The sequence below is a fragment of the Mercenaria mercenaria genome, chromosome 10, assembly GCF_021730395.1.
Source record: "Mercenaria mercenaria strain notata chromosome 10, MADL_Memer_1, whole genome shotgun sequence".
Classification (NCBI taxonomy): domain Eukaryota; kingdom Metazoa; phylum Mollusca; class Bivalvia; order Venerida; family Veneridae; genus Mercenaria; species Mercenaria mercenaria.
In genome coordinates, this window is record NC_069370.1 from 26,746,949 (window position 1) to 26,772,412 (window position 25,464).

At 35.4% G+C, this 25,464-nt stretch overlaps 1 protein-coding gene across 9 annotated transcripts in view; it reads right to left on the reverse strand.

Annotated features, from left to right (window-relative positions):
• The window catches only part of LOC123559586 (PTB domain-containing engulfment adapter protein 1-like), a 228,074-nt gene that overhangs the window by 25,401 nt on the left and 177,209 nt on the right, over nt 1-25,464 (reverse strand). For 8 of the 9 annotated variants that reach the window (XM_045351536.2, XM_053552557.1, XM_053552558.1 and 5 more), the window contains 3 exons: nt 21,913-22,039; nt 18,385-18,552; nt 13,852-13,988 (listed from right to left, as the gene is read on the reverse strand). In XM_045351536.2, the coding sequence (XP_045207471.2) occupies nt 13,852-13,988; nt 18,385-18,552; nt 21,913-22,039 (432 nt within the window). The remainder of the gene's footprint in view (nt 1-13,851; nt 13,989-18,384; nt 18,553-21,912; nt 22,040-25,464) is intronic. The other variant, XM_053552559.1, reaches the window with a different exon arrangement.

A 25,464-nucleotide genomic window follows, 5' to 3' on the forward strand; every position in this document is an offset into this window, starting at 1 on the left:
GGGGATAAAAAAACGTATTTTTTGATAACCCGGGGTAGGGGCTAATTCCCCTATATGCGTGGTATAAACCCAAAAACAACCGTACTGTGTCCCCAAAATACGAAAATGTATTTTTTGATATACGGGGAAAGGACTAGTCCCCCTATATGCAAGGTATAAAGCAATATACGGACCCCTTTCTTGGGGTCAAATCCCGGAAAGTATTTGCATCGAAATACGGGGAAAATAAGGGGCCGTAAATTTTTTATATTTGGGCCATTTTTTTCCCCCCTTTATGCAAGATATTCTAGTAACAGATCCCCCTAAATTTGGGGCAAATTCAGACTGAAAATTTTGGTTTTTTGTATTCCCGGGGAATTCACGGGCCAGTAAATTTTTTAAAAGATAATTTACCAACCCTTTTTTCCCCTATTTTGCCTATGTTAGTAAAACGAAAACCCTATTTTTCTTTAAAGTGAACTATTTTGTATATGGGCCCACACTGAAAATGACAAAAAAAAGGTCTTTAACCCACACAGAATAGGTATGCTAGAAAAAAAACAAGACAAAGACAGGGGATGAGAAAAAATGTCAATTTTATTAAAATGGGGGACATTCAGATAAAATTTAAAAATTTTACAACTTAAAAACTTTTTAAAAAAAGTTTTTCAAACCCATTAAATGAAAATTTTATTTCTTGTCCAAATGAAAAAAAGAAAAAAATGGAGTAAAAACAATAACACCCAAATATTTCCCCCATGTTCCATTTTTAATTGAAAAACTAGCAAATTTGCAAATTTAATTTTTGCGCCGTTGACCAACAAATCATTGATACACAACTTTTACACTGTCTGTACATGGTTTTTTTGTTTTTCCCATGATTAAGCTATAGGCCCCCTTTTATTTGCCTATTTCCCAAGAAGAGCAGTACAAAACCCCCTTCCAAAATTCCCAAAAATGGGATTCAAAAAAGCGCTTTAAAAAAACCATGTTGGTTCTTTGCTGGAACTCGATATGTAAGCAGTTAAAATGAACACCCCATGGGAAAAATTCGTTTCCCCGATCCAAAAATTTTAAGCTTTTTTCTTTTTGTTTTCAATGTCCCCTTTGGGGGAACGAATGGGTCATCCGGGCCCGTCTGTCTGCTTTTGTTAAAACAAACTATTAAAAAATTTTCCCCATAAGCATATTCTCTATCGTGAAAAAAAATAGTCCGCCCGTTTTCGATTCCCTAAACCCAAATCTTGTGTCAACCTGGAAAAAAAAAATGCAAAGCATTAAAAATTTTTAAAAAAAGGACTCTTTTCAATTCAAGAACTGATAAATTTTATCTATTAAATTGGTAAAAAGGGGAATAAAATGACAAAGTGGCAGGGGTGACACATCATTTAATGTCCGAAGCACCATACTCAATTTCCCTTGCAAAAAAAAATTTGATATCATTAAAAAGGGGCCCCGTTTTATATTTAATACAAGTTTTTTTACATGTTTTTTTTCATTTTTTGGTTTTTAAAATTTCCCTTAAAAAACTATCTCCTAAATTAAAATTTTAATATAAAATTCCCTGGGGTTCAAGTGCCGTCACAAATTTTTCCCGGGCCAATTTCCCCCCCAATTTTTGGGTTGTCTTCAAACGACATACAGTTTAAAAAAAATAAGTCCCGGGGGAAAACTTTTTTCAAAAGATTTTACCTGTCACAAAAATTTAAAAACACAAAAAGTCGGGAAAGGGATCTAAATAACACTTTCCCCCTTTTTATTCCTAAACCCAAAAAGTCCAAAAATAAAATCCACAGTTTTAAAATTTAAAACCAAAAACAAACGTTAAAGTAAACAAAGCAAATTATGTTTTTATAAACCCGTCCGCCATTACCAATCCCCCCCGGGGTTTAAAATTTTTTCCCAAAAAGCACAAAATTCTTTTTAACAGTTTTTTTATAAAAAATAGAGAGGGGAATAACGTCCCCGTTGTTAAGCCTTTTTTTAAAATTTTAAATTTAAACATCTCTTTAAACTTTTTGATGAAAAAAGTTCCGAACGATATATTTTTCCACTAAAAAAGTTTTAAATTTTTTGGTTAAACAACCCCGGAAGAGTTTTAAAAATTTCCCCAAACTCGCGGTCAGTAAAATATTCTTAGAAAGTAAAATATTCATCATAAAGTCTCAAACTCTTTATGTTAAAAATAAATATAAAGCATCCGGGTTTTTTAAATTCCCGCAGTTCCCGTATTAAAGTATAATAAAGAAAACTTAAATGTAAAACTGGATTTAAAATTATCCCCAAAATCATAGATTTAAACCAAAGAAAAAATAATAAAAAATATCAGGTAACAATATAATTTACCTTTTTTTCAATTTTGAGTTGCTGAATATTTGATAATAACAGTGTAACGTGTATAAAAGTCAAAACTGTGGTAAAAAGAAAGAAAAGGGACTAGTTTGAATTTAATGTTGAAGATCGAATTTACAGACATACTCGATTTCCCTTCCAAACAAATGAACCACTTTGTTTTAGAATAATTGGTTTTGCAGAGGGGCAAGTCAATTTTGAACCCTGAACAGGCCTGGGTAGAGTAACAGAAAAAACGGTAGACCCTGCAAAGATAGAAACCCCCCCCGCGAGATGTTTTTTTTCTCACCCGTTTTTTTTTTTTTTAAAAATATAGACCCTAGGGAAAACCGGGTTTAAAAATTCCCCTTTAATTTTAAAAATTTTCCCTTTAAAAGCACAGGATATACCCGACCCAAAAAAATTCCCCAAATAAACCCGTTTTTTTAAGAATACGGAATAAATATTTAAAGGAGGTTAGAAATTTAAAAAACAGATTATCAGTTCACCAAGGAATTTTTTCCAAACTGAAAATTGTCAAAATTTTGAAACTTAAAAAAGGGAAATTTTTGTTTCTATAAAATATTTAAAAAATGTCCCTAAAAGAAAAAAAAAAAATGGTCGCCCCCGGGAAAAGAAAACCCGACCGCCGCGGCAATAAAAAGTTTTTTCCCCTGTCGTTTCCAATAAGCAATGGAGGGGTTTTTGTTTTTTAAAATGCCCCGTTTAAAAATACAAAATTTTATCGAAAAATTTGTTTAAAAAATCTAATTTTTCAAATGTTTCCGCAAAATTATATCCCTCATATATTTGCATATACACCAAATTTAACCCAAAAAAACCCGCCCAAGGGTTCCCCGGTCCCCCCGGGATCCCCTGCTGTTTTGCTTTCAAAGCCCCATTTTAATTAGAGAAAAGGGGTTTGCGAACAGCAGGGAAACCTGACCCGACTGCGCGGAAACCCCAGGTGGCCCGGATCCAAGCTGGTCCCAAACCCACTATGTTGGTTTTTCCCTGGCACGGCTCAAAAATATATTTTTTTTTTTTTCTTGTGGGGATCTGGGGGCCAGTGCTTTTTTTTTTTAAAATTTGTTTTTAAAAATTTCGTTATTTTTAGCTCACCTGTCACATGTACAAGGGGGAGCTTTTTGGGGGTCACCCTTTTTCCCTCTTTAGTCCGTCCGTCGTCAAAAATTTCGGTCTCAGATGTGGTTTTTGTTTATGATTTTATTTTAAAACCCAAAAATTTCACACAACTTTTTATCACCATGAGACCCGGGTTTTTTCTTGAACTGCCCAAACCCATTATGGGTTCCAGAGTTTTTGGCCCCTGAAAGGGCCAAAAACAGCTATTTTGACCTTTTCTGCAAAAAAGCAGCTTATTTTTTATTTGATTTTACCAAACTGGCACACAATTTGTATCACCATAAATTTTGGGTTCTTTTCTTGAAAGGGCCAGTTTCCCTTTATTTTTTTCCAAGTTATGGCCCCAAAAGGGCCAGAATTAGCTTTTTTGACATTGCCCCTGCATAATAGCACTTCTTTTATGATTTATTTAACCCAATTTGCACACAACTTTTATCACTAAAGATCTTGCTTCCTTTCTTAAACGGGCTAATTTCCCCCATTGGGTTTTCCGAGTTATGGCCTCTAAAAGGACCAGAATTACAATTTTGCCCTTGTCTGCAAAATAGCAGCTTTTTTTATGATTTGTTTTTAAATCAAACTTCACAAAATTTTTGGGGTCACCAAAAGACTGGGTCCTTTCTTAAACCCGGGGCCAGATCCCATAATGGGCCCGGAGTTAGGGCCCCAAAAGGGCCAAAAATGAGCATTTTGACCTTTCTACACAAACACTTCATTTATGATTTGTTTTTAACCAAATTTCACACAACTTGTATCACCACAAGATCTTGCTTCCTTTTTTAAACTGGCAGATTCCGTCAGGGGTTTCCCAGATTTAGGGCCCCCTTAAAGGCCCAAAAATTTGGCTTTTTTGGTTTTTGTACCATATAAGACTTCTTTAGGGTTTTTAATTAATGCAAACTTCCAAAATATCTTCAACAAAAAAAAATCTTGTTTTAAAACAAATTTCTTGGTTCCAGCAAATCAGATCCAAATCTTTAAATTTTCCCGAGTTTTTGTATATATTTACCTCCCCCCATTGTAAACAAAATAGATTTTTATCAATAAATCCTTATAGGACTTATTGAAATTTCATTATTGTTATTAGTTGGACTGAGACAATCAGGGTAGATAACTATGGACTGATTTTATGTCAAATTACCTCCCTTTATTTCAAATTAAAATGGGTATATCTCCATAACTAATGAAGATACTGATCTGAAATTTCATTTATGTCAACAGATTTATTTGGCAGATCCTTCTTTTGTTCACTTACAATATTTATTTTTTTAATTACTTCCCTTTTACGTTACTATAAATAGCTTATTTTTAGTAACTTTTTTATTATTGGCCGTAGGGAAAAACCAAGACCACTTTTCTGTGGTACAACATGGATGGTACCTCCAATTTTTATTGTATTTTGACATATCTATACCTTGTAAGAATTTTTTTTTCTTTTTGGTTAAATTTCTTCCCTTTGTTGTTCCTGTCCTTTTGACTTAGATATTTTTTCTGAGGACCTTCTTGTCCTCAAGTGCAATGATAACAGGTGAGCGATATAGGGCCATCATGGCCCTCTTGTTTAAATTTATTTTAGCCCCAAGACTGCATATAGTTACATTAAAAATAAAATAATTTAATTGTGTCAAATGTTTAATCACCCTTTAAATTTCATTGTGTATTACAATATTGCCTGGGGATAAGAAATATCCGGTCAGTGTTGTTTCAAGCTGGGTCATAAAGATATGTTACCCCATTTACTACAAGTGATAGGTATTTTTACGGTTTTATGGTTTTTGCGTTGTAATATACATATCACTTTCCTACTTTGTCTTTATATCGTCTTTTTTCTTTCTCTCAGGGATTTAGTTTTTATGATTTAAACACTCATGTCATAAATCTTATGACAGACGGAGGAATCAGTTCAAACCCAGCCTTAGAATTAACAGTAATAACTTATCGTAATGGACATGTTAATAGAGTTGCATATACTGAGTGAATATCGAACAGTAAAGATCCTGGCCCAAATTTCACGAAAAAAATTAAGGTATCATTATTTTTACTGGGGTAGGGGAAGCGCAATGGTAAATAGATCGAAATCTTAAACGGTGACCCCCCCCCCCGCACCATTTTTCTCCTTTTTTATTTTTGGAATCGATAGTGAATGAAATTATGTACGCTTTTTCAAAATTGTTCAAAAACTATCGGGCAGTTTCAATAAATACAGGCATCTTTACGCAAAATTTTGGGTGAAACTCGACGTCAGTTTTACGTGTTTTGCGTTCAAAATCGTTTGCCTCCAATGTGACATCTAATTAAACTTGACAAATTATATATCATTGGAGAGATAATTTTTAACACAACCAATTTTTGCCGCATTTTTGTTGTATATAGAAACGCTACTTAGAAAACCTGTAAAGTACATCATTTTGCGCCCTGCTGAAAAAAATAGACATTTGTGGTCATATTTGAAGATTTTACAGCTGCAAAATGGAGAAAAAACAGAGAAATGAAAAAAATACCTTTAATTTGTGAAAATGTCATAATGGTCTGTAGAAAATCGATCGGTGGCGCATTTTTAAAATAACAGACTAAGCTGAGCAATTACTTATTTTTTGTACATGTATGGTCCTGAAAGTAAATGTTTGTTTTAGATGTATAATATGTAACGCTTTTTAAATATGTTAGATACCATATTCATATTACTAAATATTACTTTTATTTGACAATAAATAAAGTATTATATACATATTCGACTTGTTCCGCATTTCACTTTAATATTAATTTAAACTTCCTTCAAGTATATCGTTAAGTAAACCGTTCGCCTGTAAATGCATCAGATAAAATTATAATGACCAAAGCTATTAGTTATCGATTCACAAAACCCCCACCCCCACCCCCATGTTACTACAACAACAACACTTAGTACGGAAATAGACGAATTTGATTATTTGTTCTATTGACTTTTATGATAGGTAAAGCTGCCCCGCTTTATCGGTTTTAAAGATGTTACTAAAAGTTGGTAATGCACAAGATCTATAGTATGTATATATTTTTCCGTATTTTTAGGTCAATATAAAATTCTTAACACTTTCAGATAATTAATCAAATTCTACATAATATGAATTTTTATTATTACCAACCTTTTTTGATATAATACTTTGAAAAAATAATACGCATCACAACCGCTTACATTTTAGTCTAGAAAAAAGCGTTATTTTGTCAGTTAGATTAACGGTATACCCATTTTCTAAAGATAAAAGATTGTAATTATTAACTTCATGAATGCTTTTCCAAGATTCCAGTTTTGATCAAATGAATGAATGTGCGTGCCGCCTTATTCAGTCTTAAAGAAGCTAGCCTTGGCTACCTAGCTTCTACGAAATAAAACTTCTATCAGGAGTTGTTTTTGTCCTTGCAACTTTAATCTCATTTAACCCCAATGGTATTCATCAAATGATTTTTTGCACGATATTTTTTTTTATTTCAAACACTTGCAACATCAACTTTTGGTGACTGACATTCTTGTCGACTATTGGATGAAAGAATGAATGAAATAGTAGTTAAATGATGAGTTGTGAAAACAAGAGCACCGCCTTGCGGGTGCTGACGCTCATCTGATTTTTTTTGTATAATAGAAATATTGTCCTACCCATGATTTTCTAAGTCTAAAAAGGGCCATCACTCTTGCAAAAAGCAGGATAGAGTTATGTTTCTTGATGTACAGTGTCCACGTATGACGGTGAAAAGCTGTTGCAAGTTTTAAAGCAATAGCTTTGATAGTTTATGAGAAAAGTTGACTTAAACATAATATTCAACCAAGAAAATGATTTTTCTAAGTCCAAAAGGGGCAATAATTATTGCAAAAAGCAGGATGGAGTTATGTTGCTTGCTGTACAGGGTCAGCTTATGATGGTGAACAAGAGTTGCAAGTTTTAAAGCAATAGCTTTGATAGTTTAAGAGAAAAAGTTGACCTAAACATAAAAACTTAACCAAGAAATCTGATATTTTCTAAGTCCAAAAGGGGCCATAAATCTTGCAAAAAGCAGATGGAGTTAAGTTTTCTTGCTGTACAGGGTCAGCTTATGATGGTGAACAAGTGTTTGCAAAGTTTTAAAGGAATAGCTTTGATAGTTTAGGATAAAAGCTGACCTAAACATAAAACTTAACCAAGAAAACTGATTTTCTAAGTCCAAAGGGGCAATAATTCTTGCAAAAAGCAAGATGGAGTTATGTTTCTTGATGTACAGGGTCTGCTTATGATGGTGAACAAGTATTCCAAGTTTCAAAGCAAAAGCTTTGATAGTTTAGGAGTAAAATTGACCTAAACATAAAACTTAACCAAGAAATCTGATATTTTCTAAGTACAAAGGGGCCCTAAATCTTGCAAAAAGCAAGATGAGTTATGTTTCTTGCTATACAGGGTCAGCTTATGATGGTGAACAAGTATTCCAAGTTTCAAAGCAATAGCTTTGATAGTTTAGGAGAAAAGCTGACCTAAACATAAAACTTAACCAGGCAACGCCGACGCATACGCCGACGCCGACGCCGACGCCGACAACCGCTCAAGTGATGACAATAACTCATCATTTTTTTTCAAAAAATCAGATGAGCTAAAAATGATCAACCGAATGAATGAATGAATGAACTTTTTAACGGCTATTCTGAATTTCTTTTTTCATATTAAGATTACAAAATTTATTAAACTGACTTTTTTTGACGCTTCTGAATTTGTTAAAGCAATAAAAGAGTATTTCTTCTAAAGTGTATCATTTAAATCGACATATAATAGGAAGCAACCCGTGTTTCCGATTAATTGAAATATAATTCATGGTCTGGTTTGTCACAAAAAGAATTCATATTGAGAAAAAATCGGTCAAATTCAGTTTACTAAAAATTAAAACATATTAAATCAAGTAAGTACTTACCCGTGACTTCCTTTCCCTCTGAAATATGCAATATACAGATTATCGCGTGCGGTCACTTAAGCCAGATGTTATCGCCTCGGGATACATGAACGCGCGAAGCGTGTTCCCCACTGATTGGACGGAAGAAATCATACCTAATATCTATGCTTTAAAGATCCAACTTAATTTGCGCTAACTTGTATTAATTGGCATTCATCGAGTTTCTGATATTGTCAATATGCAGGTAAAAAAATGTTAGAAATTGTCAGACTGGATTACCAGGCTTAGGGTACATGGACTATGTCTATCTATTTATATCTCTTAAATTTAGTTAATATGCATACAATTATTATCAATTAATGTTGCAGTAAAACTGTTCCGCAGAAATTATATGTACAGTTTATTTTCGTGGAGATGGGTAAATCAGTGTAAATGCTTATATCATTTGATTTAATGAAAGGCACTCATTAATCTTTCCCAATATTTTTCGAGCGTTTTCGTTAATTTACGCAATATTTGTATTTTATACAGTTAATTAGTGTCACGGTGGGTCTGACTTCCACGCACGTTACCACGGTTATCATTTCTTTAAAGTAAAGTAATGTAATGTTATCGCTACCTGTTTTATCTTTATGAATTTTAATTATTTTCTTTTAAAGTATTTATTTTCTAGTACGCAGGTAATGTGTCTTTTTGTCTAGATTATTTTTAATAGTTGACTTTTTTACAATGGGTAAATATTTTTAATAGTTGACTTTTTTACAATGGGTGAATATGATAACTTTTAATAAATGGACCATAAATATCACGGTGCGTTTGACAAATAAATGGTAAGTTTGCAAATAAAATTTAGGGAAAAAGGTATGGCCAAAAGCTCGAACCCACTACCTTGATATTGGCAGCTAAACGCTTTGCCGATCAGCTACCTGCACATGCGACAGTATAATATCAACTAAGAACTTATATGTAATATTTGTATCGCCATCTATGTTTGGACACTGAAAATGAATTTACGGAAATATACGAAATATTCATATGTGCTAGGTCAATACTAAAGGACACTACATCCACGAGAAATAAAATAGTCTTGGAACAGTGTATACTACGGTGGAATAGAGGGGACATAGGAAACATTTTATTTATCACATGCACACAATCATGTTAGCACCACATTCGCACATGTTAGCTACCACGTGCAAATGTGTTGATTAACACGTGCGCACGTGATAACTATCTTAGCTTACACATTCGCATGTGATAGCTATCACGTTTGCAGTTGTTAGCTGACACGTGCGACCATGAAAAATTACCAACGAAACTAATCGAGATATCAGCCTTTTTTCAAAAACAAGAAACACTTACTTCATAAATTACAGCTAACTACTAAATAACACTTCCTTATGAAAGACATCCATTTAGAAAAATTGCAGATCTTTCACGCTTTTTCACTGATTAGCTAACACATGCGCACGTGTTAGTTATCACATGCACACATGTAGTATAACATGCGAACGTGATAGCTGTCACTTGCGCACGTGATAGTTATCACCCGCGCACATGTGAATTACCACATACGCACATCGTAGCTAACACCTGCGCACAGAAAAAAATAAAATATTTCCTATGTCCTCGCTATGCCACCATACTATACATAGAACATCTGCGGAATTACTTCGAAACAAAAGTCAATGGATATGAAAATATATTTCACTTAATAATTTATAATTAAGTAACAGCTGAAAGTGAACATTGAACAAACTAGAGCTATCACTAAAGGTGATGAATGTACCCCCCGCATGCACTGACACAGTACATTGCAATTTGACGCACACAAGATTGCATAATTATGTGGACTGTATTGTATGTATATAGACTGTATGTATACAGTATAGTAACAAAAAACAAAGTCCCATTACTATGCAGAATATTTATCTAAAAGAATGTAACATGCACCATGCACAACTAGGGTTGGTACTGATCACTTGTGTGAAGTTTCATTAAATTGTGTGTAAGGGTTTGGTAATTAGGCACGCACAAATTGCATATGCAGCAGACTGTATGTACATAGTAATGTTAACAAGAAACAAAGTCCCATAAACTCTGCAATTTTGTCGCTGAAAGAACCTAACATGCCCCATGCACAACTACTGTTGTTACTGACACTTGTGTGAAGTTTCATTAAATTGTGTCAAGGGGATGAGGAGAGATGGTGCGCACAAGATTGTGTCTATGTATATAGTATAGTAACAAAAAAACAAAGTCCCATAACCTCTGCAAGTTTTTTCTTTCTGAAAGAACCTAACATGCCCCATGCACAACTACTGTTGTAACTGATCACTTGTGTTAAGTTTCATTAAATTGTGTCAAGGGATGAGGAGAGATGGTGCGCACAAGATTGTGTCTATGTATATAGTATAGTAACAAGAAAACAAAGTCCCATAACTCTGCAAATTTTTTTTCTGAAAGAACCTAACATGCCCCATGCACAACTAATGTTGGTACTGATCACTTGTGTTAAGTTTCATTAAATTGTGTCAAGGGGATGAGGAGAGATGGTGCGCACAAGATTGTGTCTATGTATATAGTATAGTTACAAAAAAACAAAGTCCCATAACTCTGCAAATTTTTTTTCTAAAAGAACCTAACATGCCCCATGCACAACTACTGTTGGTACTGATCACTTGTGTGAAGTTTCATTAAATTGTGTCAAGGGGATGAGGAGAGATGGTGCGCACAAGATTGTGTCTATGTATATAGTATAGTTACAAAAAAACAAAGTCCCATAACTCTGCAAATTTTTTTTCTAAAAGAACCTAACATGCCCCATGCACAACTACTGTTGGTACTGATCACTTGTGTGAAGTTTCATTAAATTCTGTCAAGGGGATAAGGAGAGATGGTGCGCACAAGATAGTGTCTACGGACAGACGGCCATACCGACCTATAGACAGACGGACAGACAAAAGACAGACAGACAGACAACCTGAAACCAGTATAAACCCCCTTACAACTTTGTTGTCGGGGGGTACAAAAAGTATAAAATACATTTTTTATAGCTCTTTGAATTATATTAAACTGAATGACTTCGGTTAATTATGTGCTTTCTTTATAACCAAATTGCTATGTTATCTACATGTTGGTTTAAAGGTCCGACCTATCCGGAGTGGGTCTCCGTGGCTGAGTGGTTTAGATCGATGACTTCAAACCAATTGCCCATCACCGATGTGGGTTCAAGCCTCACTCAGAGTGTTGAATTCTCCATGTGAGGAAGACATTAAGCAGGTGCTCACTCGTGATGAAATAATGCACGTTAGGGTACCTGGGGTATTCCTCCACCAACAAAACTGGAAAGTCGCTAAAGGACCTATAAGTGTGTCAGCGCAACGTTAATCCCAACAAAAACACAAAAAGACTACCTACACGGTCCGTAGCAGACAATACTGTATTAAATCGAACGAAGGGCGTTTGTTCGAATCTTTGGACGCAGACACATCATATCGATTATTTTGCGTCTGTAAAAATATTAGAATTTATTTCATAAGTAAAGTATCAATACATGTTTTATATACTTTTTTCAGTACAAAACAGAAATGGATTAGTTCATCTTTTTTTCTATAAATATTTGCATTGTATTCGCAAGCGTTGGAAATGTGCAGAAAAAAAAGAGTTAATTTATGCTTGCATTTGATTTTTACAATGGCGATGATCCACGGATGTATTTATCACTACAAATAAATAGGGATGAATTGATTAATCTTTTTTTTTTTTTTCTCAATCGGCTATTTAGATTAAATGTTAAAATGAATCGGAAACGCGCATGATGAAATGATGGATTCATTCATGTTTGATTTTATACCTGTTTTGGTCCGTGAATGCTTTTTTTCAGTTCATGTCATATTAGTATTAAACATTTCTTTCTTTCAATATTGGCATTCATTCTACATACACGTCCAAGTTCGAAAACATGCAAAATGTTTGACCTTTGAAATGGCCGGAGAATATTTTTTTCACTACATATATTGATTGCATCCCGTATTTTTGAAATATATAAATTATTTAAATCCCGTATTTCCGGCATATACGGGAAGTATACAGAGTTGTATACAAAGAATATACAGGAAATATAAGTCCCGTATTTTCAAAATATACAAATTATTTAAATCCCGTATTTCTGGCATATACGGGAATAATACGGAGTTGTATACCAAGCATATACGGGACATATACGTCCCATATTTTCGAAATATACATTTTATTTAAATTCCGTATTTCCGGCATATACGGGAAATATACGGAGTTGTATACGAAGAATATACGGGAAATTTAATCCCTGTATTTTCGAAATATACAAACTATCCATATCCCGTATATCAAGAATATACGGGAAATATTCGGGGTTGTATATGAAACACATACGGGAAATATACGTCCCGTATTTTCGTAATATACGGATTTATGTATTCCCGTACACCAGACATATACGGGTATATACGGTGTTGTATACGATCAGAATAACCCTTTTTAGAACTTCCCGTATTTCAATAATATACAGGGTATCGTATACTAAGAATTCCGTATTTCATAGTATATGGAAATCCGTATTTTATTAGTATATGGACTTTAAAATATACAAGCCCCGTACAGGCCCGTATTTTAGTTTTCCCGTATTTCTTTTTGTATACTGGTAATATACGGGATCCCGTATACTCCCGTATATTAACTCTTTTTTCGCAGTGTAGAATCCAGCAGTGTGTAAATAACGTCATAAACACACTAAAATGGCTGCCTCCATGATCAGCCATTTTCTTAAATTTCAAACTGCCATATCTTTTTCAATAGTGGTCTGATTTTAAAAATTCTTTCAGCGTTATGAAAGGCTTGATGATGGCATTCATATAAAATCAACTTATTGTCTGGCTTTCCTTGCCCTTTAACAAGGTCCTTCCATGATTTAACCTAGTGACCTAGTTCCTGACCTCTGGTAACCCAGTTTAGAACTTGTCTTAGATTTCACAGAAACAAACATTCTGATAAAATTTCATAAAGATCAGGAAGTCTATGCATGCTAATGCCAACACCAATGCATGGGTGAGCACAACAGCTCTACCAATTCTTCGAAGCTGGAAGTTTTCTTTAACATGACTTTTATACATTAGCACCTCTCCATACACAGTAAGTTTTTTAATTTAGTCTACTTAGATTCAATTAGTATTAAACCATACAGATACAAATCTTATTTACTCTATCTAATACAATTACAGAATGGTCTGCAGTGCAATGGAAATATCAAACAGAAAATTTTTGAGTTGGCAAGTTTGATCTCCTGCTCACAATTATGAGCAGACCTCTTCAAAGAATGGATGGAAGCTTGTTCCATTTTCTCTCTGATTGTTACATATCCCCCGAAAATCTAAAATGACTATTCTGATAGGGCTTCTCCTGTATGGGTAACACATGATAAATACACTCTAAGCTTGTTTTGTATCACTCAATTTCTGTTTACATTACCTGTATATCTAGGAAGTCCTTGTCTGACATTTGACCACCTGATCCCTGTGCCCTTTTCTGGTCTGGTGTGAAGGTGGGCATACCAAATGCATCTTGACCAAATCCAGAACCTCCAGGGCTTGCAAATGGATTTAACACTGAAATACATATCCTTGAATATATTTCATGCCCGCGAAATGATTTCAAATTTCATACCCTTGATTTTATTTCATGCCTTTGAATTTTCATGCCCTGACTTTATTTAATGCCCTAGGCATTTTTCATATCCTTAGATTTATTTCATGCTCTTAACCTAATTCCATGCCCTAGAAATAATTTCAGTTTCATATTCTTGAATATATTACATGAATGCGTATATAAGTTGCAGTACTGCATTAAGAATAAAGCATACTTTATATTCTGGAAAGTATCTATTGTGGATTTTCTGTATTTCAACTGCAGTAACTGTAATTTGTGCAATCTACGTACTAAAACTGGAGACCAATGGTATATCAACAAGTGAATGAAGTATTGCCATGCAATACAAAGTCCCCTACTGGAAGGCACCTAATTTTCTCTACTGCAGTATAACATAATGAACTGATATCTGTCAATGATGTATAAACAATATTGTACTATATATACAATATAATATAACAAAGCACTTGGATTAAAATTTGCATATCTAAAAACGTACAGTTGTTTTCATTTGGATTTTTTTTTGGTCGATTATACAAAAAATTATCATAAAAGTTATTTATAGTAACAACAAAGTGAAATAAACCCTAAAAAAAAAAAAAAAAAAAATCTATAAAATTTAAGTCCACAAGAAACTCTTTACCAGGTAGAGATAGATCAAAATACACCTAAAATTTGGATGTACCGTGCATGTTGTACCACAGAAAAGTGGTCTCAATTTTTCCCTACGGCCAGTAATAAAAAAGTTACAATATAATCTATTTATAGTAACAACAAAGGGACATAATTCTAAAAAAAGTGTGCCTCATAGTGGTGAACATTTCTACCAAGTTACATCAAAATCCCTCCATGCATGAAGAAGAAATGCTCCGGACAAACTCATTCTTGAATTTGACCTTTAACCTCTAAGTATGACCTTGACCTTAGACCTAGGGACCTGGTTCTGGCGTGTGACAATTCGTCTCATGGTGGTGAACATTTGTGCCAAGTTACACTACAATCCCTCAATGCATAAAGAAGAAATGCTCCAGACAAAGTCATTCTTGAATTTGACCTTTGACCTCTAAGTATGACCTTGACCTTAGACCTAGAGCCAGGGCTTTGCTCACAACGTGTTGTCTCATCCAGGGAAATGTTTGTGCTAACTGATATTTAAATCCTGTTTTGCATGACAAAGTTATAGACCGAACAGGAAAAAAATCTTATTGACCTTTGATCTCAAAGTGTGACCTTGACCTTTAAGCTAGGGTTCTGGGTGTTGCGCACGACACATCGTCTCATCATGGGGAACATTTATGCCAAGTTATATTGTAATCCTTTGATGGATGACAAAGTTCTGGACCGGACAGGAAAAAAACCCTATTGACCTTTGGCCTCCAATTGTTACCTTGACCTTTGAGCTAGGGGTCCGGGTTTTGCGCATGACATGTTGCCTCATAATGGGGAACATTTGTGCCAAGTAATATCAAAATCCCTTCATGGATGACAGAGTTATAGACCGGACAGGAAACAGACCCTGTTCATGCCATGTTAACATTTGACTGCTAAGTGTGACCTTGACCTTTGAGCTAGGGGTCTGAAAGTTGTGCACAACACATCGTCTTATTATGAGGTACAATTATGCCAACTGATATTAAAATCCCTTCATAGATGGGAGAGTTATGGACCGGACAGGAAAAAAGCCCTGTTGACGTTTGACCTCAAATTGTGACCTTGACCTTTGAGCTAGGGGTGCGGGTTTTCCGCACGACACATCGCCTCATCATGGGGAACATTTTTGCCAAGTAATATTAAAATCCCTTCATGGATGAAAGAGTTATGGACCGGACACGAAACAGACCCTGTTCAAGCCATGTTAACATTTGACTGCTAAGTGTGACCTTGACCTTTGAGCTAGGGGTCTGAAAGTTGTGCATGACACATCATCTTATTATGAGGTACAATTGTGCCATGTGATATTAAAATCCCTTCATGGATGGGAGAGTTATGGACCGGACAGGAAAAAAGCCCTGTTGACCTTTGACCTCCAATTGTGACCTTGACCTTTAAGCTAGGGGTCCGGGTTTTGCGCATGACACGTCGTCTCATCATGGGGAATATTTGTGCCAAGTAATATTAAAATCCCTTCATGGATAAAAGAGTTATGGACCGGACACGAAATTGCGGATGGACGGAATGACAGAATGACGGAATGACGGAATGACAGAATGACGGAAAAGCGCATTCCTATAGTCCCCGAAACTGGTTTTCAACCAGTAGGGGACTAATAAGGTCACAGCTCTTTTTATATATGACCATCAACTTTGTTCACTAGCAGCCACTGTTCAAAAAGTTTATTACAAAGAACTTGCTTAAGGTAATACACTGATATATAGAAATGACTATAATTAACTAACAAACTTTTAAGGAGTTAAAGGTAAAATTTCAGGCAAATAGTTCACATCAAGATTCCTTCTTGATATCTCAAACACACAGCTCACTTCTTACTTGCACAAATTTCATGCTTTTGCTGATTTACATGAAAATATCTACAGAATAAAATAGAACAATTATTACTTCTGTGTGCTTTCTGACTAGTGTTAAATAGTCAGAATTTTTATTAGACCATTTGTCTAAATATCACAGACCAAAAATAACCTTTAGAAAGTTTCTTGTCAATGTCAAGGCGTCCTTCTGTTTCCTTTAATAAATGATTATTACCCCATTAGAAAAAATAAGGGCCCTTAACTCAGCAAAGCTTTGACACTCCCTAGAGAAAGTCACATAATTATATACATTATATACATACTCTTCACAGTGATCATGTGTATGACTTTTTACTGGAATTCTCTTAAATGAGTGCAAGTTTTTCTCATCACAATTGTTTTGAAAAGAACAGAGTGATTATATGTATATATATCTCTAGAGTGACCATTTTCTAAGTCCAAAAAGGGCCATAATTCTGCCAAAATAGTTGACAGAGTTATATACTCTTGTCTACAGAATACTGATGGAAATCATGATGAACAAGAGCTGTCTCCATAGGATGACACATGCCCCCGATGGCACTTTGAATGAACAGTTATGGCCAATGTTAGAGTTTAGGACCTTTGACCTATGGACCTGGGTCTTGCGCGCGACACGTCGTCTTACTGTGGTACACATTCATGCCCAATAATTTTAAAATCCATGCATGAATGACAAAGATATGGAGCGGACATGCCCATCAATGCACTATCATGAAATATGACCTTTAACGTCTAAGTGTGATCTTGACCTTTGAGCTACGGACCTGGGTCTTGCATGCGACACGTCGTCTTACTGTGGTACACATTCATGCCAGGTTATTTGAAAATCCATCCATGGATGACAAAGATATGGACCGGACACGAATGCACATCATGAAAAATGACCTTTAACGTCTAAGTGTGACCTTGACCTTTGAGCTACGGACCTGGGTCTTTTGCGCGACACGTCGTCTTACTGTGGTACACATTCATGCCAAGTTATTTGAAAATCCATCCATCGATGACAAAGATGTGGACCGGACACGAATGCACATCATGAAAAATGACCTTTAACGTCTAAGTGTGACCTTGACCTTTGAGCTACGACCTGGGTCTTTCGCGTGACACGTCGTCTTACTGTGGTACACATTCATGCCAAGTTATTTGAAAATCCATCCATCGATGACAAAGATATGGACCGGACACGAAAATTGCGGACACACCGACAGACTGACAGACGGACAGACGGTTCAAAAACTATATGCCTCCCTTCGGGGGCATAAAAACAAGCGTTCAAAGTTTCAAAGCCACATGTCAAACAGTTTTGACAAAACATGGACTTGTACGAAAATTGTACCAATTTCCAAGTCCAAAAAGAGCCATAATTCAGTCAAAATAGTTGACAGAGTTATGTACTCTTGCCTTCAGATAGAGATTGTTATAAAAAACAAGTAATAAAAGTTTCAAAGCCATATGTCCATTATCAAACAGTTCACACAAAATATGAACTGGTACGAAAAACTTAACCAAGGTTTGTTATTTAAAAGGGGCCATAATTCAGCCGAAATCCTAAATGGAGATATGTACTCTTGCCTAAAACTGGACAAGGTGAAGTACACAAGTGTTGAAAGTTTCAAAGCTTTATCTCAAAAGGTTTTGTCAAAATGTGGATTGGTACGAAAAACTTAAAAGGTGTGACGCTGACGCAGACGCCGTGGTGAGTAAGATAGCTGTACTTATTCTTTGAATAGTCAAGCTATTTTTCACATAACTCACCATTCTTATCATTTATCAAAATGAATCAGTATTTGGAATCAATATTTGCAAAAGACATCCTATCATGGAACTGTGGGATAAAATCTTTACTCACTATTATCATTATTGTTTGTAAAGTTATTTTGTTGAGGTGTTGTGGAGTTCATGAATATCGATGCTAGGTCCTCGTTGATGTCATTCCTCTGTGGCACGGGAGGTGGGGTTGAGGGCGTAGCAGGAGAAGACTTTGTTCGTGATCGTGTGGATGGCGGTGGTGGTGAGACTATAAACAACATTTGATATAATTTAAGAAATATACAATACATAACAGTGAGCAGAACCAGTTGAAAAAGTACCGTATATTAAATTTCTCAAAGTTCTGTTTTTTTTTTTTATGGAAAAGTCACTTTTTTAACAAAACTAAAGAAAACTTACTTTTGAATTAATAGATACTATGTAGCACAAGTGTGTTCAAATCAATTAAAACAAGCAAATTAAATGAATAGGTATCCCCCACCGAATGGGTTTGTGGTGAGAAATGGCAAAGAAATATACAACTTCACATGTTGATAAATATTCATGGAAGGTTTGAAAAAAGAAAAAAACAAGAGCTGTCACTAATGGTCACAAATGCCCTCGCAGCATCTTGACCTTTGACCTGGTGACCTTGACCTTTGACCCCAAAGTCAGTAGGGGTTGTGTACTCAGTAAGTACTATCAGCATGTGAAGTTTTAAAGATGTTTTTCACAATTATTTCTAGCGGACAGAATTTTTTGTAACTTTGCATATTTATAGGTTGATGTATGACAAGTTAAAATAAAAAATAAAAATAATAGGTACCCGTGCTTCTTCTTTCAATATTCAAAGTTTATTAAGAACACCAAATCGGTATTTTTGTCTGAAGAAACAGTACGTACATGTCATAATAAAACTACTGCAAACAATTATTTATTCGAAGTTTCATTCTGATGTTACTGTTTATGCATCCGAATTAATAACACCACTATAACTATACATTAAATGTCAACATATAGATATATTAACTCAGAAAAATTACTCTTCACAGATGTCGAAAGTATCTGAAACTGAGAAAAACACGAAGTATTTCTTAATGATATGAAAAATCTAGTGGACAGAATTTTTCCAAATTTTATATTATGTAAGCTAGAATTAAGACAAGAAAATCTAAACCAAAAAAAATAATATCAACCCGTGCTTGTTTTCAAGAAAAATTTAAAAATATTCACTCCACCCACAAAAGTATTTTTTCATTACCCCACCCACCTAAAAATTATGAACATTTTTTTTTCTTACAAAACAAATTGCACAATGTTATTATCAGTTCCTTAACCAATATTCTTACTCACATACGGAATAATGCTCCTTTAAGGTTGCATGCCTCTAGGTCAAATACTTTTTGAGATACTTGCTACACAAGCTTTCACATGCCATTTATGTATATATTTGACCACGTCAAGGGACATAAATCTGTTTTTATTGAGTGAAACCTCAAATAAAAGCACTGGTGCACAACTTCGCAAGCTGAATTTAATTCTTGTGTGGTTTCATGACTCTTGGCGCATATAATTTTGAGGTACATGCGACACAAATGTTTAGACCCTTTATGTACAATCTGACTATCAAGGGTCATAACTCTGGTCTTACTACGTGAAATGCAGGATGGGGCACAAAAAGTATAACAACATTTTTAGGAAGTCACATTTGAACTTGAAGGAGATATATCTACGTTAAGATTTTCTGGAATTTTATTTGACTTGGAGTCGGCTGCATCATTACTGGACGTAATAGTTTACTTTCAAATTGGCTGTCCACAATGTATTCGATTCGAGCACTTCCTACAACTACTCCTCCAATAAAACACAACTTTTAAAGGTAAAATATGGATGCACGACCTATATTGTCAGTACATACGACATATTTTGCGCGAGTGCGCTGCATATCCAACAATTATGCACTTTCGGCGGCGAATTCTGAACTTTACAGTGGATATCGCTTGCTGCGCGATTGAGCTGCGCACAAAATATTGTGATGAACTCCTTTAAGGTCCTGGGTGCAGTGGTTTGTGAGTAAAGTGCCTTCATGCAAAAAGTTAACGTTGTGACGAACGAACGAACGGACAGACAATTGAAAACTAATATACCTCCCTTCGGGGGCATAAAAAGGAATTAAATCAAAGCGCTCAAAGCGCTGATGGTGGCTGCTAATCAATGTTTAAAATATTACAAAGAAAGCGACAACTGAGGAACTGTTAATATAAACCATAAGAACATTTTTTTTTGCATTTCTTTTTAATATTCGGCTTTGGTTTCAAAATTAATCCTTTTTCACTGCCCGTCATTGTTTACATACACACTGATTCAATCTTTAACGAATAGTTTTGATCCTTTTTGATTATTTGTGACGAAAACTACAACATAAATTACATCGAAGATGTTTTACTATGAATAAATAATATAGGCTTTTCTCAAAATCATTCAGCTTTTAAGATTTCTTTTTAAAGCTTTTGGGCAGTGTCTGTCATGAATTATTATACACACTGATTTAGTCCGTATCAGATAGCTGTGGTTTTCACGAGACTTTTGTGAAAGAAAACAACACAAACATGCACCACAAATGCACCTCAAAATGTCAGTTCTGCAGCCAGTGTATTTTAGAGGTACATTAATTATCACTCCATCTTTTATACTCAAAAGTTCGCTAGACATAACAGCAGGCTTTGCAAAAATGCTGGACATTAAGTCAGACAAACTTACAACTTTAGTCAGACCGAGAACAAAGTCGAAAATATGTAACTGGCGAAACGAAACCGTTTTAATTTTTATACATATATTTGTATCCAGATATAATTGAGCCGCGCCATGAGAAAACCAACATAGTGGGTTTGCCACCAGCATGGATCCAGACCAGCCTGCACATTCGCACAGTCTGGTCAGGATCCATGCTGTTCGCTAACAGTTTCTATAATTCCAGTAGGCTTTGAAAGCTAATAGCATGGATTCTGACCAGACTGCGCGGATGCGCAGGTTGGTCTGGATCCATGCTGATCGCAAACCCACTATGTTGGTTTTCTCATGGTGTGGCTCATATTGAGTCATATGATACATCAACTCATTATGGGGAACATTTGTGCCAAGTCATTTTAAAATCCCTTGATGAATGGCACAGTTATGGGCTGGACAATAAACAGAATATGTTAAATATTGACTTCTAAGTGTGACCTTGACCTTGGAGCTAGGGGTCTGGTTCTTGTGCATGACACATCAACTCATCATAGGGAACATTTGTGCAAAGTAATTTCAAAATCCCTTCATAAATGGCAGAGTTATGGACCGGACAAGAAACAGACCATGTTAAACTTTGACCTCTGTAACCTTGACCTTTGAGCTAGGGGTCTGGGTCTTGCGCATGACACATGGTCTCATTATGGGGAACATTTATGCCAATTTATTTCAAAATCCCTTCATGGATGGCAGAGTTATGGACCTGACATGAAGTGTGATGGATGGAACGATGGAAGGAAGGAAGGATGGATGGACAGGACACAGCCTATTTCTATGTCCCCCTTTTTTTCTTTGAAAAAGGCAGGGGACAACAATATGTAAACTATGGGTGTATACTTACTTATGCCAGGTGTTCTAGGTGAGTGAGCAGTACCATTTGACAGGTTGTTACTGTGTGTAGGGGTGCTTGGTTCAAACATCAAATTCTCCAATTTACGACCAACTGAGGACAATTTAGGGGAACTTGGCTGAAAAATATACATATTTTTTTTTTCATCCAAAAGCCTTGTTTTTTTTTATTTTATTAGAAGAAAGTGGGTGACTGTAAGTTTCAGTCAAAACTTTACTTTAACATTAAATTTGGTCTTTCTCCTGTTCTCCTAAATTTCACTACCTTGCCAGGAATCTAGCTAAAGGTGTACTAAAGGTGTACCAAGCAGACATCAACAGAAAAATACAATTTCAATAGAAATGTGTAATACAACTAAACATGTACTGGAAAAGAAACCAGAGTTGTTTGTAAAACACATATGATGGCCTGTTGGAGGTAACTGGGTATAAATTTTCAGTCTCAAGCAATCTGTGACCTTGAACTCTATCTAATGACCCCTGAAACAGATGGACAGATATACCACAGTGCATATGCATATCGGATCCCTGTTTGTGCACAGGACCTTGTGTGTGGAAAACAATGAACTCCAACATCACAGCTTAGTCAGAGACCTCGGAAAATCGAAATTTTCGTCCTGAACTCAGGTTTGTGCATAAAAACATATGAACAACAGGAAGGCGTAGCTATATACCCTTGCTTTTTTACAGTTACATTTGTTTTATCAGTTGACTGAAGTCCAAACAAAGATGGAATGTTACTAAGACGGAGAGTACTGGCTCGGATGAACATCGTGCCATGTTATGAAACTTAATGCGACTTTCCTTGGATATAGCAAGTATCTAGTTGTTGATCCCATCTTATTTTTAAATACACTTTATGTGGTTATTTTCATCATATTTCGTTAAAAACGCCCTACTTTCAATTTCGTTAATGCACAGGATCCCTCTCGGTCAAAGCAATTTTGCCTCACAGGATCTCTCTTGACTCTCTGCACCCGGCATGGGAACCCTCTTTGACAAAATTTTCTATCAGCACTGGCACCCTCAACTTCAGTGTTAGAATTTTGAGAAGGTATTCTTATTGAAAACAAGCAAATTCGATGAATTGGAATCCCCCGCCTAAAGGGTCAGAGTTGAGGAACGGCAAAAAAATATATCCAGCAAAAAGTTAAGAATGTTACCAAGAAGCAAATAATTTCATTAGTCAAAATCAAATTAAAAGAAAATGAATGGTTTGTTTGGGTGGGGCTGGGGGGGGGGGGGGGTGAGGATACAACAGTTTACATGTTGATTATAAATATTGATAGAAAATGAAAAATGAAAAAAAAAAATAAAAAAATTAAAAAAAAATGGGGGGAGGGGGACCAGGTGTAGGTACACAACATCACATGTTTATAATAAATGTTCATGGAAAAGAATGAAAGAAGTTTAATGAAATTCTTCCAATTGGTTGGTTTGTTATGTACAGATCTGTGGATTTTTAAACAATTAAAGGGCAATAACTATATGGAAAATTGACCAATCGAAAAAAAACTTGAAGGGCATCGTCGCAGTATCTTGGTTCATGTCTGTTTCAAGTTTGATGAAATTCTACCTGCTAGTTACTGAGAAATGGCTGCAGACAGACATTTTTCATTAAATCAAGGGCAATAACTCTGACGGAAATTGACCTTTCAAAAAAAAACTTCACGGGCATCAGCACAGTATCTTGGTTCATGTCTATTTCAAATTTGATGAAATTCTACCTGTTAGTTACTGAGAAATGGCTGCAGACAGACATTTTTTATTAAATCAAGGGCAATAACTCTGAGGGAAATTGACCAATCAAAAAAAAAACTTGACGGGCATCATCGCAGTATGTTGGTTCATGTTTATTTCAAGTTTCATGAAATTCTACCAAGTAGTTACTGAGAAATGGCTGCGGACGGACGGACGGGCGGACTGACGGACGGACAACGCCATTTCAATACCCCCCTCCCGATTTCATCGGCGGGGGATAACAACATCTTTTTCTAAGGGAAAAAAAATTATGGTGTTTTTACCTCCCTTAATATGCTTTCAAATTGAAAACTAGAGCTATCACTAAAGGTGATGAATGTACCCCCCGCATGCACTGACACAGTACATTGCAATTTGACGCACACAAGACTGCATAATTATGTGGACTGTATGTATATAGACTGTATGTATACAGTATAGTAACAAAAAACAAAGTCCCATAACTATGCAGAATATTTATCTAAAAGAATGTAACATGCACCATGCACAAGTTTCATTAAATTGTGTGTAAGGGTTTGGTAGATTAGGCATGCACAAGATTGCATATGCAGACTGTATGTACATAGTATGTTAACAAGAAACAAAGTCTCATAACTCTGCAATTTTTGTCCCTGAAAGAACGTAACATGTATGTACATAGTATGTTAACAAGAAACAAAGTCTCTTAACTCTGCAATCTTTGTCCCTGAAAGAACCTAACATGCCCCATGCACAACTACTGTTGTTACTGATTACTTGTGTGAAGTTTCATTAAATTGTGTCAAGGGGATGAGGAGATATGGTGCGCACAAGATTGTGTCTATGTATATAGTATAGTAACAAAAAAACAAAGTCCCATAACTCTGCAAGTTTTTTTTTCTGAAAGAACCTAACATGCCCCATGCACAACTACTGTTGTTACTGATCACTTGTGTGAAGTTTCATTAAATTGTGTCAAGGGGATGAGGAGAGATGGTGCACACAAGATTGTGTTTGTGTTTATGTATATAGTATAGTAACAAAAAAACAAAGTCCCATAACTCTGCAAAAATTTTTTCTGAAAGAACCTAACATGCTCCATGCACAACTACACTACTGTTGTTATTGATCACTTGTGTGAAGTTTCATTAAATTGTGTCAAGGGGATGAGGAGAGATGGTGTGCACAAGATTGTGTCTATGTATATAGTATAGTAACAAAAAAACAAAGTCCCATCACCCTGCAATTTTTTTTTCTGAAAGAACCTAACATGCCCCATGCACAACTACTGTTGTTACTGATCACTTGTGTGAAGTTTCATTAAATTGTGTCAAGGGGATGAGGAGAGATGGTACGCACAAGATTGTGTCTATGTATACAGTATAGTAACAAAAAAACAAAGTCCCATAACTCTGCAAATTTTTTTTTCTAAAAGTTTCATTAAATTGTGCCAAGGGGATGAGGAGAGATGGTGCGCACAAGATTGTGTCTATGTATATAGTATAGTAACAAAAAAACAAAGTCCCATAACTCTGCAAATTTTTTTTCTAAAAGAACCTAACATGCCCCATGCACAACTACTGTTGGTACTGATCACTTGTGTGAAGTTTCATTAAATTCTGTCAAGGGGATAAGGAGAGATGGTGCGCACAAGACTGCGTCTACAGACAGACGGCCAGACGGACAACCTGAAACCAGTATACCCCCCCTTACAACTTTGTTGTCGGGGGGGTACAAAAAATTAGGAATTTCACATAACATGCATTATTTAAATTTTATTATCAAATTTACCTTTACTTTAGTGATACTTAAATCACTTTTAAAC